This window comes from Perna viridis, chromosome 11 (genome assembly GCF_037379345.1).
Source record: "Perna viridis isolate PV_CMFRI_1.1 ecotype Kerala chromosome 11, ASM3737934v1, whole genome shotgun sequence".
NCBI lineage: Eukaryota > Metazoa > Mollusca > Bivalvia > Mytilida > Mytilidae > Perna > Perna viridis.
Window position 1 is genome coordinate 23,715,328 of NC_142455.1, and position 14,627 is coordinate 23,729,954.

At 32.8% G+C, this 14,627-nt stretch overlaps 1 protein-coding gene across 1 annotated transcript; it reads right to left on the reverse strand.

Moving 5' to 3' along the window:
- Positions 1 to 2,264: 2,264 nt before the first annotated feature.
- LOC148603439 (uncharacterized) lies at positions 2,265 to 12,206 on the reverse strand. The gene is made up of 5 exons (XM_088552597.1): positions 12,070 to 12,206; positions 10,170 to 10,241; positions 8,376 to 8,528; positions 5,153 to 7,288; positions 2,265 to 3,684 (listed from the first exon to the last, which is right to left on the reverse strand). The coding sequence occupies exons 2-5, from the start codon at positions 10,228 to 10,230 to the stop codon at positions 2,309 to 2,311; spliced, it is 3,726 nt and encodes a 1,241-aa protein (XP_088408723.1). The 5' UTR covers positions 10,231 to 10,241; positions 12,070 to 12,206; the 3' UTR covers positions 2,265 to 2,308.
- Between the last annotated feature and the right edge of the window lie 2,421 nt (positions 12,207 to 14,627).

Here is a 14,627-nt window from a genome sequence, read left to right on the forward strand (position 1 = left end):
TAACGATAGAACTGGTTAGTGTGATTTGTCTTTCAGTAAAAGGACGCTGAACTGTTTTAGTGCAACTTTGCCTTAAAACCAGGCAGGAGTTTATAAAAAGTGATTTATGCATTTTTTCCGCCAGAATTTTTACACTACATGTATAACCAGTCAAAAATTATTTCACGCTTTATAGCAGATCCAAGGAATGAACACAGGAAGAGTTGGTTTTGGGATCTAACAAATGTATTTGAACAGTTTCATTGATGAACTTAAAATATAAGGGATCACCCCCTGTGTACGTTTGCGTGGTAATTCGTTATTGATACCATTATTGATACCACTTCCAAAATTTACAATCTTCTGTATAAATAAATATGTATCTATTTTTCGAGAGAGAAACAAGCTGAAATCAGTTCTTATACAATAATAAGACCGAATTTTATCAAATTATTTTTACGAACAAACTGGCGAAACAGACATCTAGTAAAATATATAATTACACTTAATTCGGTATACTGGGAGAGTCTTACCAGAATTCCGGCCTGCCCGCCACGGAACTATTTCTTTTCAGTAACGGGATGGTAAAAATAAGAGTTTAAAAAATAATTATTGTGCAATTTGCTAAGTGAGTTCTCCTCACCTTTGTCCGGAGTGTTTAAAATAAAGCTAAATACTCCAATTTATAATGGTTTATTAGTTTGTTTGTATTTGGTAATGCTATCTGCTATGAGAAGTGTTTGAATATATATAAAAAAAACCCTCCAAGTTTCACTAAAAATGTTAACTGTAACCCTGAAACGCTGTAAAAACACGTCGTAGCCGTTTTGACATTAGTCTCTATAATGACTTAATCCACATAATTGCGCATGTTTTTAATAAACAAAACCAAGTACATGTAAACAATTCTATATAAATAATACATTGAATAAAAACTACAGTTACTGCGGAGTTACATTCATGACATGGTGGGGCATATTTAATCACGTGACTAATTAACTGTCAAACCTTGTCACGATGTTAGTTTTTCCTTCGTTGACAGACAGTTTTACGCTTCACGCTATAAGTAGAGTCATTTTTCATATCCGAAAATGACAACATTTTTGACATTTATTACGATACATGTACTTGTAACTTCTGTTATATTAGATACTGTTATGATCATGTACATCGTGTTTCTGTTTGCGGCTTTTTTACGGTATTTATATTATTGGAGGATTTGGAAACAGTTTTTTTGATATACACGATCTCCAATGTCCTAATATGAAATAAAATCAGTCAGTATGCTTGTACATGAACATCTGCTATCTTTTATTTTTTTTACTTGTGTTAATACAAATTAGGGACACGGATAGTTACATGTATGAAATGCCTTCTTTAACAATTTTATTTACTTAAAACAAAACACGACTACTGCCAACTGTGAAAATGGAGTAAAAACAAAACGAACAAAACGAAAAACAACAAAGATCAGTGTATTTATTTTATTTTATTTTTTTTTGTTTTTTGTTTTTGGTTGTTTTAGATACTTTTACAAGGGATGGGTTAACGCATATTTTTGATTTGATATCTTAGAACCTCCAACGCAACTAAACACCGGATTCGTCGTTCACGTTCAAGTATATATATTGGCTAGTAAACTAAAACTAAAAGTTTTCACTTGCGATTTACCATTGTAACAATTTATGTTAAAAAGGAATTTCGCCCTAACTGCAAGAAGTAAGAAGATTTTTGTTTGAAATTGACTTTTGTGTAAATAAAACATTAAAAATAAAATCCATACTGGATTTATATATTTATCTATTTAAAGATTAAATTATATCTTCCAATAATGATAATGTAAACTTTTTTTTTCTGTTGAATTAAGAAGAACAAATTAAAGCTAATTCAGATATTAGGAAAGTACTTTAAAATTTATTCGTGGGTACCAATAATTGTGGCTTAGCGGAAAATGACCAGTTCGTAGATTCTTGATTTCGTGGATTTGAGAACAATGTCATACAAACAAACGGGAAATTTCCTTTTCGTTTGGAACCAAATTTCGTGGTTTACCAAACCCACGAAAACCACGAACAATAATACTTTCACAGCAAGAGGATATAGTTTATTTTGGCCAAAAACTAAACCAACACTATACATGTATGTGTGGTAGGCGTATTGCGGCGTAAAAAATATAAGCCGGTCACTAATAATTAACGTAGTATTTGTAAAAATAAAAAGCATAATCCTACAGAATTGACTCGTGTGTCTAAATAGTCAGGATTTCACAAAGTACAAGGTACAAATCTGAGAACAAAACACTTTTTAATCAACAACAAGTACTAAAACATTACATTAGGAAAGGCAATGGTCCGTTTTCTAACATTGTCGAACTAAGTTGAGACGATATTTCTGAATTAATCATACTTAGAGGTGCACCCATTGCTAGAGCAGCTGCTCCGCCCATTTCTGTTATTCTGTCCTGCATGATTTCTTGGGCATCACTCGAACCTTCTTTTGCTGCTACCCCACGGAACATCATACTAAATGGAGTCTGTCTGCTTTGCATCATTGGCAAACTTGATTGTGAAAAAGATGACCTAGACTGTGGAAAGGAAGACCTTGCCGAAGATAATTGTAAAGATGTTTGTCTAGAATTGAACATCGGAGAATTATTCAAACTTTGACGTTGACTCAGAGAAGTGGACTGGCCTTGCATTTGGTCAGAATTTGAACTTGTTTGGCTCATCATTGAGTTTTGTTGTTGTGATGACGTCGCCGTTCCTTTATTTTTTTCTTCCAAAGCATTCAGACGAGCAACTAGGTTTTTCAAGATTGCTTTTTTAGTTGCATCAAGCCCGCCTAATCCATTTGAACTTTTGCTTGCTGTGTTTGATATACCTGAAATGCTGGAAGAAGGTTCAGATTTTGTAATTAATGCTTGTTCAAGTTTCCGTCTTTCCATAAGTGCTGCAAAATTGTCTGTTGGATTAACAACGGTTTTAACATTTGCAAACGTGTCACGTGAATGTGGTGTGGGTGTTGGATAGTTCCGATCGAGCAAAGAAAGCGAACTTCTGAATTCGTTTAATCCCGCATCTGGAGTAGGTACAGCAATTCCCACTGAACTTTTGACATTATTAGTATTCAATCCTCCCGTATTCGAAGCAAGAGCAGCTTTATGGTAATCATTAAATCCAATATCTAAAGACGAAGTGCTTTTAGCTGCTGAAGTTCGCAAATCATTCAATCCTAAATTTGAAGCAGTGGATTGTTTTGTCGTAGAACTTCCCAAAATCTTTAATCCACTATCGAATGAAAAGGCGTTCTTAGTGCCTGACAAACCGATCGAACTTGTTGATGCACTAGAAGTTATCGGACTTTGTTTAGTCTTTAATAATGCCTTTTCACGTGCTCTCTGTTCCCGTCTTTCCTTAAGGAATGCCCTTATAGTTGCTAGGTCCTGACTTAACAACGGCGATTTTAGTTTTGGCTTCGGAGTCACTTTTGGTAGATTCAACGCAGAAAATGTTTTTATTTTCGGGGCTTTCGTTGGGGCTAAAAGACTATAATCTATGAATTCTGATTTAAATTGTGGCTTTTCAACATGCTTAACAGCTTTGGACGGTGGATTTGTCGGTAGAAGATTTAGCAGAGCAGAATCAGCCAAAAGACCAAACAATATGCTTTCTTGTGACTCTTTCTTCTTTGGGTTGTACTGAAATTCTGTAAATTTTCAAAATGTTGTTTAGTCATAGGAACGTGAAATAATTTTTTTTATACCTTTTCATCTGTACGCGTTAGGTTTTTTATATGAGATGAGTTCACCAAACGTGATGTTCTGTATACTGAAATTTGCTGTGTATTTTATTGGTTTAAGTGTACTAAGTTTTCTGCAATAGTCTGTAGCATACAAGTTTTTATTAACCATTTTATATCAAGATTTTCCATTTATTGTATGTATGATAGGGCATTAAGTACGTGTATGTTTATTTTCGCTTTCATTTTTTAAAATTTGTATTGAACCAAAACTTGTTTCGTATTTGTTTGTTTCTAGTTAAATCATAATTAAGGCGATGAAGGTTTCCTGGCATGAGAGTAATTCGCTATGAGGGTAATGAATAATGTTTTGCTTTCCATGCTTCTGTGACGAGAAATAGCAAATTATCAGTAGATTCAACATGTCCGTAAAAAGTGACAAATTTGCTATAGTGACGTTAATCTTCCATATATACGATTATAATACAACCTTTTCAGTTAAGTTTTGTTTATATATTTTATTTAAATATGTTTAATTAATATTTACATTTCCAATAACACAAAAAGAGTTAAGTAAAAATAAGATAATACCTTTACATTTCTAGTAAGATTACAAGTTACCTTTACTTTCAATTTTGCACTGTCTCTACGTATTGAAAATCTACAGTTTGTTTTTTGTTGTTTTTCATTAACCAAATGGTAGAAGTATTTCATAGTACACATTTTCTTTTTGGCGCGTAGACCCTACTCAATATTCACCTTTTACAAACAATTTCGTGTTTTATATACAACATGTGCTGAAGGTTTAGAAGTTAGTTTTTACATGACCAAACAATATTCATGGCTGCCTAGTCTTATTAGATATTTTTTATTAAAAATTCCAGGAAAAGTTCCCTATGAAAATACAAAACGGGACACACACCCATGCTCATTCTATTATCTAAGGAATTATCAACACTGAAGACCTTATAGTACAACAAACTTTACATGGTTCCTACTAACGATTTGCGGTAAAATTCATACTACTAAAGAATAGAACGCACAAGGTGACACCAAAGAAAAAATATAAGTTATTCAACTTGAGCGGGTGGTGGTGGTGGAGGTGGTGAATCTGACGGAGCCCATGGGTCATAATTTTGTGTGCTTTCTGAAGGATTTGCTAGAGCTTGATATGGAACGTCTGAAGTTGAAGGGTTGGGAATTGGTGGTGGGTGATGTATGATAAATTCATTTGGGAGTTGACCTGAATGTAGCTGCTTTCTTTGTCGGTGTAGAGCATGCATAAGGTAAAAGTCATTTACTTCTGAGGGATCTGTGCTTGATACAGTTGCATTGGGATCACCAACAACAACTGGAGGGTCAAGTGTAGATAATGAATTTTTAGTTGTTTTTACGCTTGGTTTTACTGCCGAGTATCTAAATGGTACGGAATTACCTGCAGTTTTTGATTTTCTGCGCTTGGATGTCCTACGAGAGTCTGTTCTTGTGGACTGTGGCGCCCCTGAAGAAGAGGAAGAAAGCGTATTAGTAGGTTCAGAAACGTCAGGGGCAACCACGTCATAAGAAGCAGACTTTTGAGCAGAACTAAAAGCTGTGATTGTGTTTGCACTACTTTGCGCATTAGCCTGTGTTAGTTGTTCTGTAAATTTAGATGTCTCCTCAACATTGTCATTGTTTTGTATTTGCTTATCCTGCACAATACCAATGATTGGTGGTGCTAAATTGGTTTGTTTTGAATTTTCATCGAATTGGTCTTGCACGATGTTGGTGGCCATTGTTGGCGGAGTTGTTGGTGGTGGGTGTGTTGTTTTTGTTGTTGTTGGTGGTGGTTTTGTAGTTGTTGTTGTCGTCGTTTGAGTTGTAGTTGTTGGTGTTGTTGATGGTGTTGTTGTGGTTGTTGGGGTGGTTGTAGTTGTTTGTATTGTTGTAGTTGTTACCGTTGTTGTTGTTGGTTTTAACGTGGTTATGGTTGTTGTTTTAACTTCTTCTTGTTTTACTGGTCTTTCTTCTTTCTTCTTATCTTTGGTTACTTGTTTTATTTGTATATCGTTTTGTTCATTATTTTTTTTATTCTCTGCTTCTTTATTGTTTTCGGCTTCCTTTTTCTTTTTCAATGCTCTTTCTTCCTTCAATTTTGCAATTAAAGTTTTCCGTTTTTCAAGAAGAATTTTTAACAATGAAAATGGTATGTTCCCGGTCTTTTTAGCCTGTTTCAATTTCTTCTTGATAAGTTTTAAAAGTTTTGTTGCCGACATTTCTGTATTGCCATTCTCTAAATCTTCTAAAGTAGGCTCTTTTTTCTCAACAGGTATTTCCTTTTGTTGTTGGTTTTCTATAGAATTTTGTATTGTTTGTTTTATTTTTTCCGTTTGTATTTGTTGCTTTATTTGATTTTTAGCTGTTTGTAAGATTTTCGACTTGGCAGGTGCCTGTGGTTTTGGCGTCGGTTTTGGCTCTAAATTTTTCTCTCCCTGTATGGCACTATTTTGACCTGCAGTTCTCGGATCTTTCCACACTAACCAGTGTGGCTGAATTTGAGGTTTTGCTTGTGTTTGCGTTTGCTTCAAATCAGGTGTGAATAATTTTGTATTCTTTAATTTGTCTGGTTTTCTTTCAACTATGGTATTTCCAGAATGTTTGTCAGAAAGTATATTTTTTTCTGGAATTGGATTTGGTTGTTTTGTTTGTGGAGTTTGCAAATTTGCTGGAGGTTGGTGTGGGAGTTCAGTTGGTTTAGGCGAAACTCTTTGCACATTACGGTCAGGAGGAGGCAATATTGGGCGGCTCCATTCACGGGATGGACGTGTATTTTCAATTTGCTGTTGCATTGGAAAAGGTTGCCGAGGAGGTGGCATTTCGGGTGCATTTCTTTGAGAGAATGGAGGTTGTATATGTGTTGGGTGACTTGATGGAATTGATTTCAAAATGGATTCAGCAATAACTTGAAAATTTTCTAATGCTGACTGTTTTTGGACGTTCTGTGTTGAAATTGGAATTTGATGTTCAAGTTTGCTGTCTGGAGGGGTAACAGAAATTAAATTTTTAAATTGGCCCATGAGATTAGTCACATCTTGCACTTGACTAAAACTAGATTGTCCTGCCATAGACCTATCACTTTTTTGTCTACTAAATATTTCAAATTGTTTTTGTAAGTTAGGGTCTCTGAAAACATCTTCATGAAACGGTTCTGGGTTCAGTGGATGTATATTTCCGGTAGTATGTTGAAATGTTGTAAGCTCTGTCCTTGTGGTTTGAAATGGTGTAATTTCATGGGGAGGTCTATGTTCCATTACACGATCTAAAGCAACTAAGACATCAGTTGGCATTTCTTCAAGCCGCACATTATGTAATAAATCCATCTGAGCATTATGTGGAGCGTTCATAAATAAGTTATTCGGACTTTGATGAGTGAAATGGTTACTAGATTGAATAATTGGTGAATGAAAAGCCGACTGAACTGAGGGAACTGGATGCATACTTTGTGACGTTAGTTGAAGAAACTCCTTTTGTAAGGTTTCCAAAGGCATGTTTAAGAGGTCTGGATGACTGCCTGCAGATCCATCCATAAGAGCTAAGGAAGAAAATGCATGCATAGCTATAAGAACGATATATCCAACAACATGCAAATATTATAAGTGAAAATAATATAAAATATGGGAAAAGGTGCCTAGTATCAGTTAAAAGTGCAAAGAAAACAAAATGAACAGTGCTTCGAAACTCGCAGTGCGTTTCTTGAAAAAAAATAAACCAGTGTGTATCTATGAATTGGCATTTATTATTTTTATTGTTTTCGTAAATGATCATCGGCGAAAAATGCTTACTATTTAATGATTGGAAATGATGTTATCAAAATCTATAATTTTAATAATGTACTGCAACCATGAACATATAATTATTGCATCCAGTTAATTTATATATCATGTAATTGTTTCGGCAAATGTTTTTGAATCATCAAATATAACAGGGATTACACACTCCAGTGCTTTGATGTGGTATTGAGACTTGTGCAATACAAATTATTTAGAATTAATTGTTATGTCAAAATATTGCCTACGTTTATCGAAACAATTATTTATCGAGTTCAAAGTCGTGCAGATAACGAACTATATTAGATTAGTTACCATCTTTGAAACTTCCCAAGACTAAAGCGTTTGATAAACAGTGTTTGATATGGATTATGGATTATGACAACGATTTTCAGTATTGTAAACACTTTTAATTTGGATAAAATAAGATAATAACAAATATTACAAATTGCTAATCTAAATATATATATTCATTCTCAAAATAATCCTTCAAAATAGTACTTGACAGTGATTTTTGTTCAATTAACATACAAGAATTTTCCGTTTTACTTTTCCTATTAAAATAACATTGTTGAAAAAAAACTAAATATTGTACCATTTTATGTCTTCATAGTTAGCAAAGAGAAACAAAATATAAACTTTTTTCAAAAAGCACCACCTTTGACTATTTGTACGATGTCATGAATATTAAAATTAGAAACATTTTATCCAACAAATGTAGTGCTGTTCAAACTGGCTTTTGTTAACAATACTACGTATTTTGATAATTCATTCCAACATCAATCGGCACACATTAAATCGTAGGAAATAGAAAGGAGGTAACTATCTCACATTAAACATGCGATTACTTACCTTGAATACTTGCCCCGGAAAATACGGAACAGTCACATGTAAATGTGTTGTATTCTGTTCCTGGAGCACAATTTCGTTCATGGACATTACCATGAACAATTTCTATATATCTGGTAGGATCCCCAGGTACTGGGGTAGCACTGTGTGGACAACCTAAAGAAGCACATTTATTGATTTATTGTGTTGGTTACTCATATGAATGGCTATAAATCTGAAAACTGTTGACGCACCAAAATGCCATCATTCGATCATTCATGTAGCCAAGAAGTAAGATATCTGCATTTGAAGGTTTAGTTTAGCAGATATACATATATATATCAATTCTAAAATATAAACGATTATAACGTATTTTGTTGCTACCAAACATGGTATGTAAACAATGCTGACGGGTTGCCGTTTATTTTTAGGTCAAAGTTTTCTAGTTATATTAAATACAGTTATAAAATCATTTGTTGACTGGATACGCTATTAGTTCTTGGTGATTTCAAATGATATACATTTACGTTATTCAATGTTTCATTGAGTAAGAGTAATCAAGGGAACCAAGGTTACAGCGGTAATCAAAAGAATCTAATCCAGGGACAAAGACCAGACATGGAAAACAGACATACACAACAAAGAACATAAAGTAACTAAAATCATACATACAAAGTAACAAAAGTAAATGAGCAACTCGGACTCAACTAAAAACTGGGAGCATGGACCAGGTGCATAGGTAGGGTAAGCGTCAAAACATGTTTGCGAAATGAAAATAGACCGATAACATGTCATACGTCATCATCATCTATGTGTCACCACATAAATATATCCAAAATATATAAAAACACTATGCACATTACTTAAAAGATAAAAATAAGTACAGTGTAGATTACAAATTATCTGAAGTATGTTCTTATGATAGAAAATGGATAAGTTTCATATCAAATACGTCCCCAACTCCTCATGTCATGTTTCCTCCCCTTCCACAATCATTAATTCCGTTTTTGAATCTTTCGTACATAATGTACTATGATCTTTCTCCATTTTCCCATTGACAATATCTAGTATCCTTGCTTGATCCCAATTGATCACCCAACCAATACCCCAATTTTTATGCTGCTCATCACTCACTCCAATACACAACTTCTCCTCCCCATTCACAGTGTCAAGTAACTCTCTCGTACTAATGCATGCGTGTTGTAGGACAATTTCAAATTTCAATACAGTTTTGTGTCTTTGTCGGTCTGTTATTATATTATATGATATAGATTTAAGAAGCACTCCACATAAGAACCATGCAAAATGTGATTCATCGTTGGAAAGCCTACATATTTTTATTTTTTTGTTGTTGATATTTTGTTTCAAATGTCATGGTAAACAGAAAGTAACATGTGGTTTTTCATATAACCTATGGTCATAGTAGATAATCAAAATATATAGAATGCATTGTAGATTTCAAAATTAAGGGGTATTACTCTGTAAATGACACTTAAATGCAATAGAATCTATTGGATTTTCAATGTTGATTATCTCCTAAGAGCAGGCAAATATGAATGAATAATTACACATTTCCCAATATAGACCAATAAATCAACTTAATTACAAAAATAAAATATGTAGTTTTTTTTGTTTTTTTGTTTTTTTTTTTTTTGGGGGGGGTGTATCGTATTTTTTTTTCAGATTTTGCATGGTTCTTACAGAGACTACTACTTTACTTCATTTAAGATGGATTTCCATAAGTTCCTATAACATAAATGCATGTTTGAAAGTTATATAGACATTAGTTTAAAAGTAATTGTTCATATAAACACTAACCTTGTCCATTTGAATGAGAAATGAAAATGAAGAATATAAGAATAATGCCTTCTTGGTACATTGTAGTGTTACCTGAAAAAAAAATACTTGCATTATTATCAAACCACAAGAAAGTAACACCAAACAATCCCCAACTGATATGTAACAGGCAATAAATTGCGTTTTTGCTATACAGTTTTCATCTAGATGATATTTAAAGGATTTTTTTCTTCAATTTGGTCGTTATATATACTTCTTTTATTTGTGTATCTCACCGTGGACGATGTGCTTCGAACAAGGGGATTTGGACAATTCGCCATTGCGATTGGTTGTTGTGTGGATAGAGATTATGTCGCATTGTATATGAAACTTGATTGGAGAAATCGACGTTGTGACTTAAATATATCTATGAATTCGACTTCGTATTCTTACTTTCCTCATATTAAAAGAAAAGGTTTAATAACTCGTGAAAGTCGACTATCGTCATATATGAACTCACTTTATTTAATATCAACACCATAATATCCGTGCCGAGGCGCATTTGTTATAATATTGAAATTGAATTACTAACTACAAATTCATTATGTAGGATAAAAGAAGAAATAAAATTCAGAGACAACTAAATCCATGTACATGACCATAAAGTGGGAAGAGACGAGCTACATACATGAACATATTGTAATTTAATATAATATATTAATCTAAAGAGGCATATGTGAAAGGAATAAAGTCCGGTAAATGTCAAAGTCCTTGATTTTCATTCCAGTAAGATTTGAAATTTAACCTGCTGTATACCTGTATGGTCTCATCTATGAGATAGGTCAACCAAATTTTAATGAGGACAATAAAACATATGTAGTTTTAATTGAAGTTTAAAAAAGTTCTTTGTTTGTGTGGTAATATTATTGGAAAGTCCTTGTACCGATCACAACTAAGACAGTAACAGACAGATATTTGTGAAATGTATACTCATAGGCTGGAGGTCACACTTAGAAAGAGGAAATTTACAAGTTTACAATTTGAAAGTCCAAATCATGACATGTAACGAACAATTTCAATATAAAACGCTAGTTATATATATATATATACATATATATATATATATATATATATATATATATATATATATATATATATATATATATATATATATATACATATATATATGTAAAAATCTAGATATGAAGCAGTAGAAAGTGTATTCATTTTGGTAGATCTAATATAATTGAAATGGAGATAATTTATCATCGATGTAAAGGAAATGAAATTGAAAGACCTGGAGTGCATTGTTCTTTTTTACCTTATTATCAAGTCTGCACATGTACTAAGCGTCAAATGTTGTCAAGATTAAAGGTCTTGAACGATTCCTGGTGATTGTTAAGACAGTTTGTGTCAAGTTGAAGCCAGCAGCAGTGATGAATAGGACCTCTGATAAAGTTCAATCAAGAACAATAATGTCTTTATCTTAACTGTCCAAACACATGACCAGTTTCCAAATATAGAACTTTGTCACGTTAATAATGGTTTAACATTGTCATTTGCACCGGTCGTTAGTTCTGCGGTGTTTAAAAAAACGTTAACCTTTTGTTTCACGACATTTATTTCCGTTTGTAATTTGGTTTCTACAGCGGAAATGAGTATACTGTGACCAGTTAGTAAAAAATAAGGAAAAAGTTACATTTCTTTTAGAAATTGCGTAGTTATGGATGGTTTGCTTTTTAAGAAAATACAGGTTTTTGTAAGGGCTTAAACAACACTTAGAGTTAAAGGACGTCCACTACTATGAGTAACTTGTAAAACAGTTTTGCATGCATTCACACTACGTGTTTTAATTAAGATATTCACACCATTCCTTATATCTTCAGAGATTTATGTCTTTTTGTAAGTGCAATGTTTTCTTTATAAAATTTCAGATACCTACTTGTGCGAAACTTCTAAAAATCCAATAATATAAGAAAAATTAAACTTCAGAGTAATTCACATGATAATCCATTTAAACATAAATCTAGTATTTTTACTCGGTTTAACTATTTTTTGTTTAGAACTCCCTCACAACTCTCCTTTGGAAATCCTTTGTCAACATGCGAAATGCATTGCTAGTGGTCACAAGGTTTAATTAATTTATTATTCAAATTTAAGATTTTGTCCCATGCACTGCAATTTAAATTCTAAACATTTACACATTAAATGTTTGCATAATTAGACAACAAATTATTATATTTCTGTATAAAGCAATTAATTACCCTTTATGAATTATAAGCCCTGGTTGTTGCTTTTTAATAAAGGTAATTATTACATATGTGGCTTTGACAAGTTGACCAATAAGGTCTCATTTACATTGTTTCGACTTGCATGAGGGAGTTTTTTTAATACATCTGAATTGTATTTAAATGAAAATCTTGTTAGAAAAACTCGTCATTTGCATTAAACGTGCTTTATTTCCTTATGAAAAGGGCTATCATAATTATTGTAATAGGAGGCGAGACGTCATTGCATTGCGTGTGCCTCACTTATTTTTATGTAGGCCAGACAATTACACCTCCGGCTAGGTGCTCGGAATGAAGATGTAGCATGGTGCAGTATAGTTAATTTTTATACTTATATCAAGATCTTACGATAAATCAGATCAATCAACAATTCCTTATATATTATTCGCTCCCCTTTTCTCCGATCAAAATCCTTTTTTTTGTTTGCTATACGATTTAACCAAATTAATAATGAAATGTCATTTTTATATGTTATATCAGTTCGTGAAATAAACAGCCCCCACATGACTGAAACATACGCAGCATTTTTGAGACGACGACCATTTTTATTTTATTTCATTTGTGCAGGGATGGAAATAAATTTATAATCTTTTTATTGCACTGTATCTTAAATTAACAAAAGGATCTGAATTGTGAACAAGACTTTTACTTAGGCTATGGTGGTTAAAGGTATTATACATTAAACGTAATTTTGTTAAATTTCTATTAAATTTATGAGGGCTAAACATTAATTTGGCATTGGATTTGGGCATGGTTCAAAGGCATTATGATTTGGTAAAAGTACCGTTAATAATAGCATGTCATGCGCATTCCCTATTTAAGCGATTACCGGGAGTTCAACAAATTTCATGTTTTACTCTAACGCGCCGGTTCAGTCATATCTTTTTTGTTTGAATTCGGCGGATGTTTCTGGAAAAAAACGAAAATTTTACTGCACTGGTGCGTCTGGTCCATGCACACAGTTTCCAGTAGAGTCCGGGTTGGTCATTTTTTTGTTTGTTCCTGTGTTAGTTTTTTTTTAAGTTGCTTTGTAGTGTGTGTTTTTTCCCTGTGCAGTCGTTATCCTCGAAATATATTCTTTTGATTTCGAATCCTGGTTCACGCTATTTCCATCCAATAAGTCATAATTTGTGGGGTTTGCGGACGTTTGGATGAAACATTTTACACTTAACCAGTGAAATATTTGTTGAACAAAGTTTTTTTTTTTTTTTTTGTCGAATCTAACAGAATTCGTTTCTTTCAGACAATGATTGCTTTATCCGTTATATTACAATCGTGGCTACATTATTTGTACGTGTTATTTGATAAGTTTGTGTTCTTTGTTGTATGTGTCTGTAAATTGTCGTGCACGTTTGGCCTCGACCACTTGAAAAGAAAAGCAATTTCTTTTGCAATGGAGAATGACATTATAGTATACACTTCAGCAAAACTTCTTAATATACGGAACACAATTTGATAGGAGTCACAATGAAGTGACGGAATCGAAGTCGGATAATAACAATATGGGTGATATTTTAAATACTTTATATATGACACTGATGATTCAGTACTTTTTTTTTATCCAAATGGGAAAAAAGATATTTACCAGAAAGCCAACAAACATTTCAAGTAGCTCTGATAGAGACCAGATAATTTACCTTGAATATGTTGTGTATATATTTAAAATGAGTGATACGTGTTTGTTTTGCATTACTTGCCTTTGTGATATTTACCCCTTACACCAAATTCGCAAAAAAAAAAGAAAAAAAAGAACTTCGCTATTACAATATGGTAATTTATATAGCTAATTAGTTTCACTAGTGTATAAACAGGAAATTTAAATGTATTTTTCAAAGGAACGAAGATCAAGCGAATATCTTCTTAAGATGAATATACTAGATAGAAATATTTAACAAAGACATTGAAATAACCATGAAAAACACGTATATCCCCCCCCAAAAAAAAACAAAACAAAAAAAATAAAGAAAAAAAATGAGCAACATGGACTCCCCTACAAGAAGAAAAAATCATATTAGAAATGACAATATCAAGGAGAAACTCGATAAATACAAACTTTAAAAAAAAAAAAAACTTTTTTTGAGGTTTTAGGTTTGATAGTATATTAAAAAAAGAATAATAAGATACTTAATTGGAAAGAGTGAATAACCTAAATATTATAACGCGTGCCGAGAACGCCTAGATTTAACGAGTGTACAGAACCTATTCCGCGAAC

Coding starts and splice junctions, on each gene's coding strand:
- LOC148603439 (XM_088552597.1), bottom strand. CDS start 10,230: ATGTACCAAGAAGGCATTATTCTTATATTCTTCATTTTCATTTCTCAT. Junction 7,289..8,375: donor TTCCGGGGCAAGTATTCAAG/GTAAGTAATCGC, acceptor TTTCTTCCTTAG/CTCTTATGGATGGATCTGCA. Junction 3,685..5,152: donor CAGAAAATCAAAAACTGCAG/GTAATTCCGTAC, acceptor GAAAATTTACAG/AATTTCAGTACAACCCAAAG.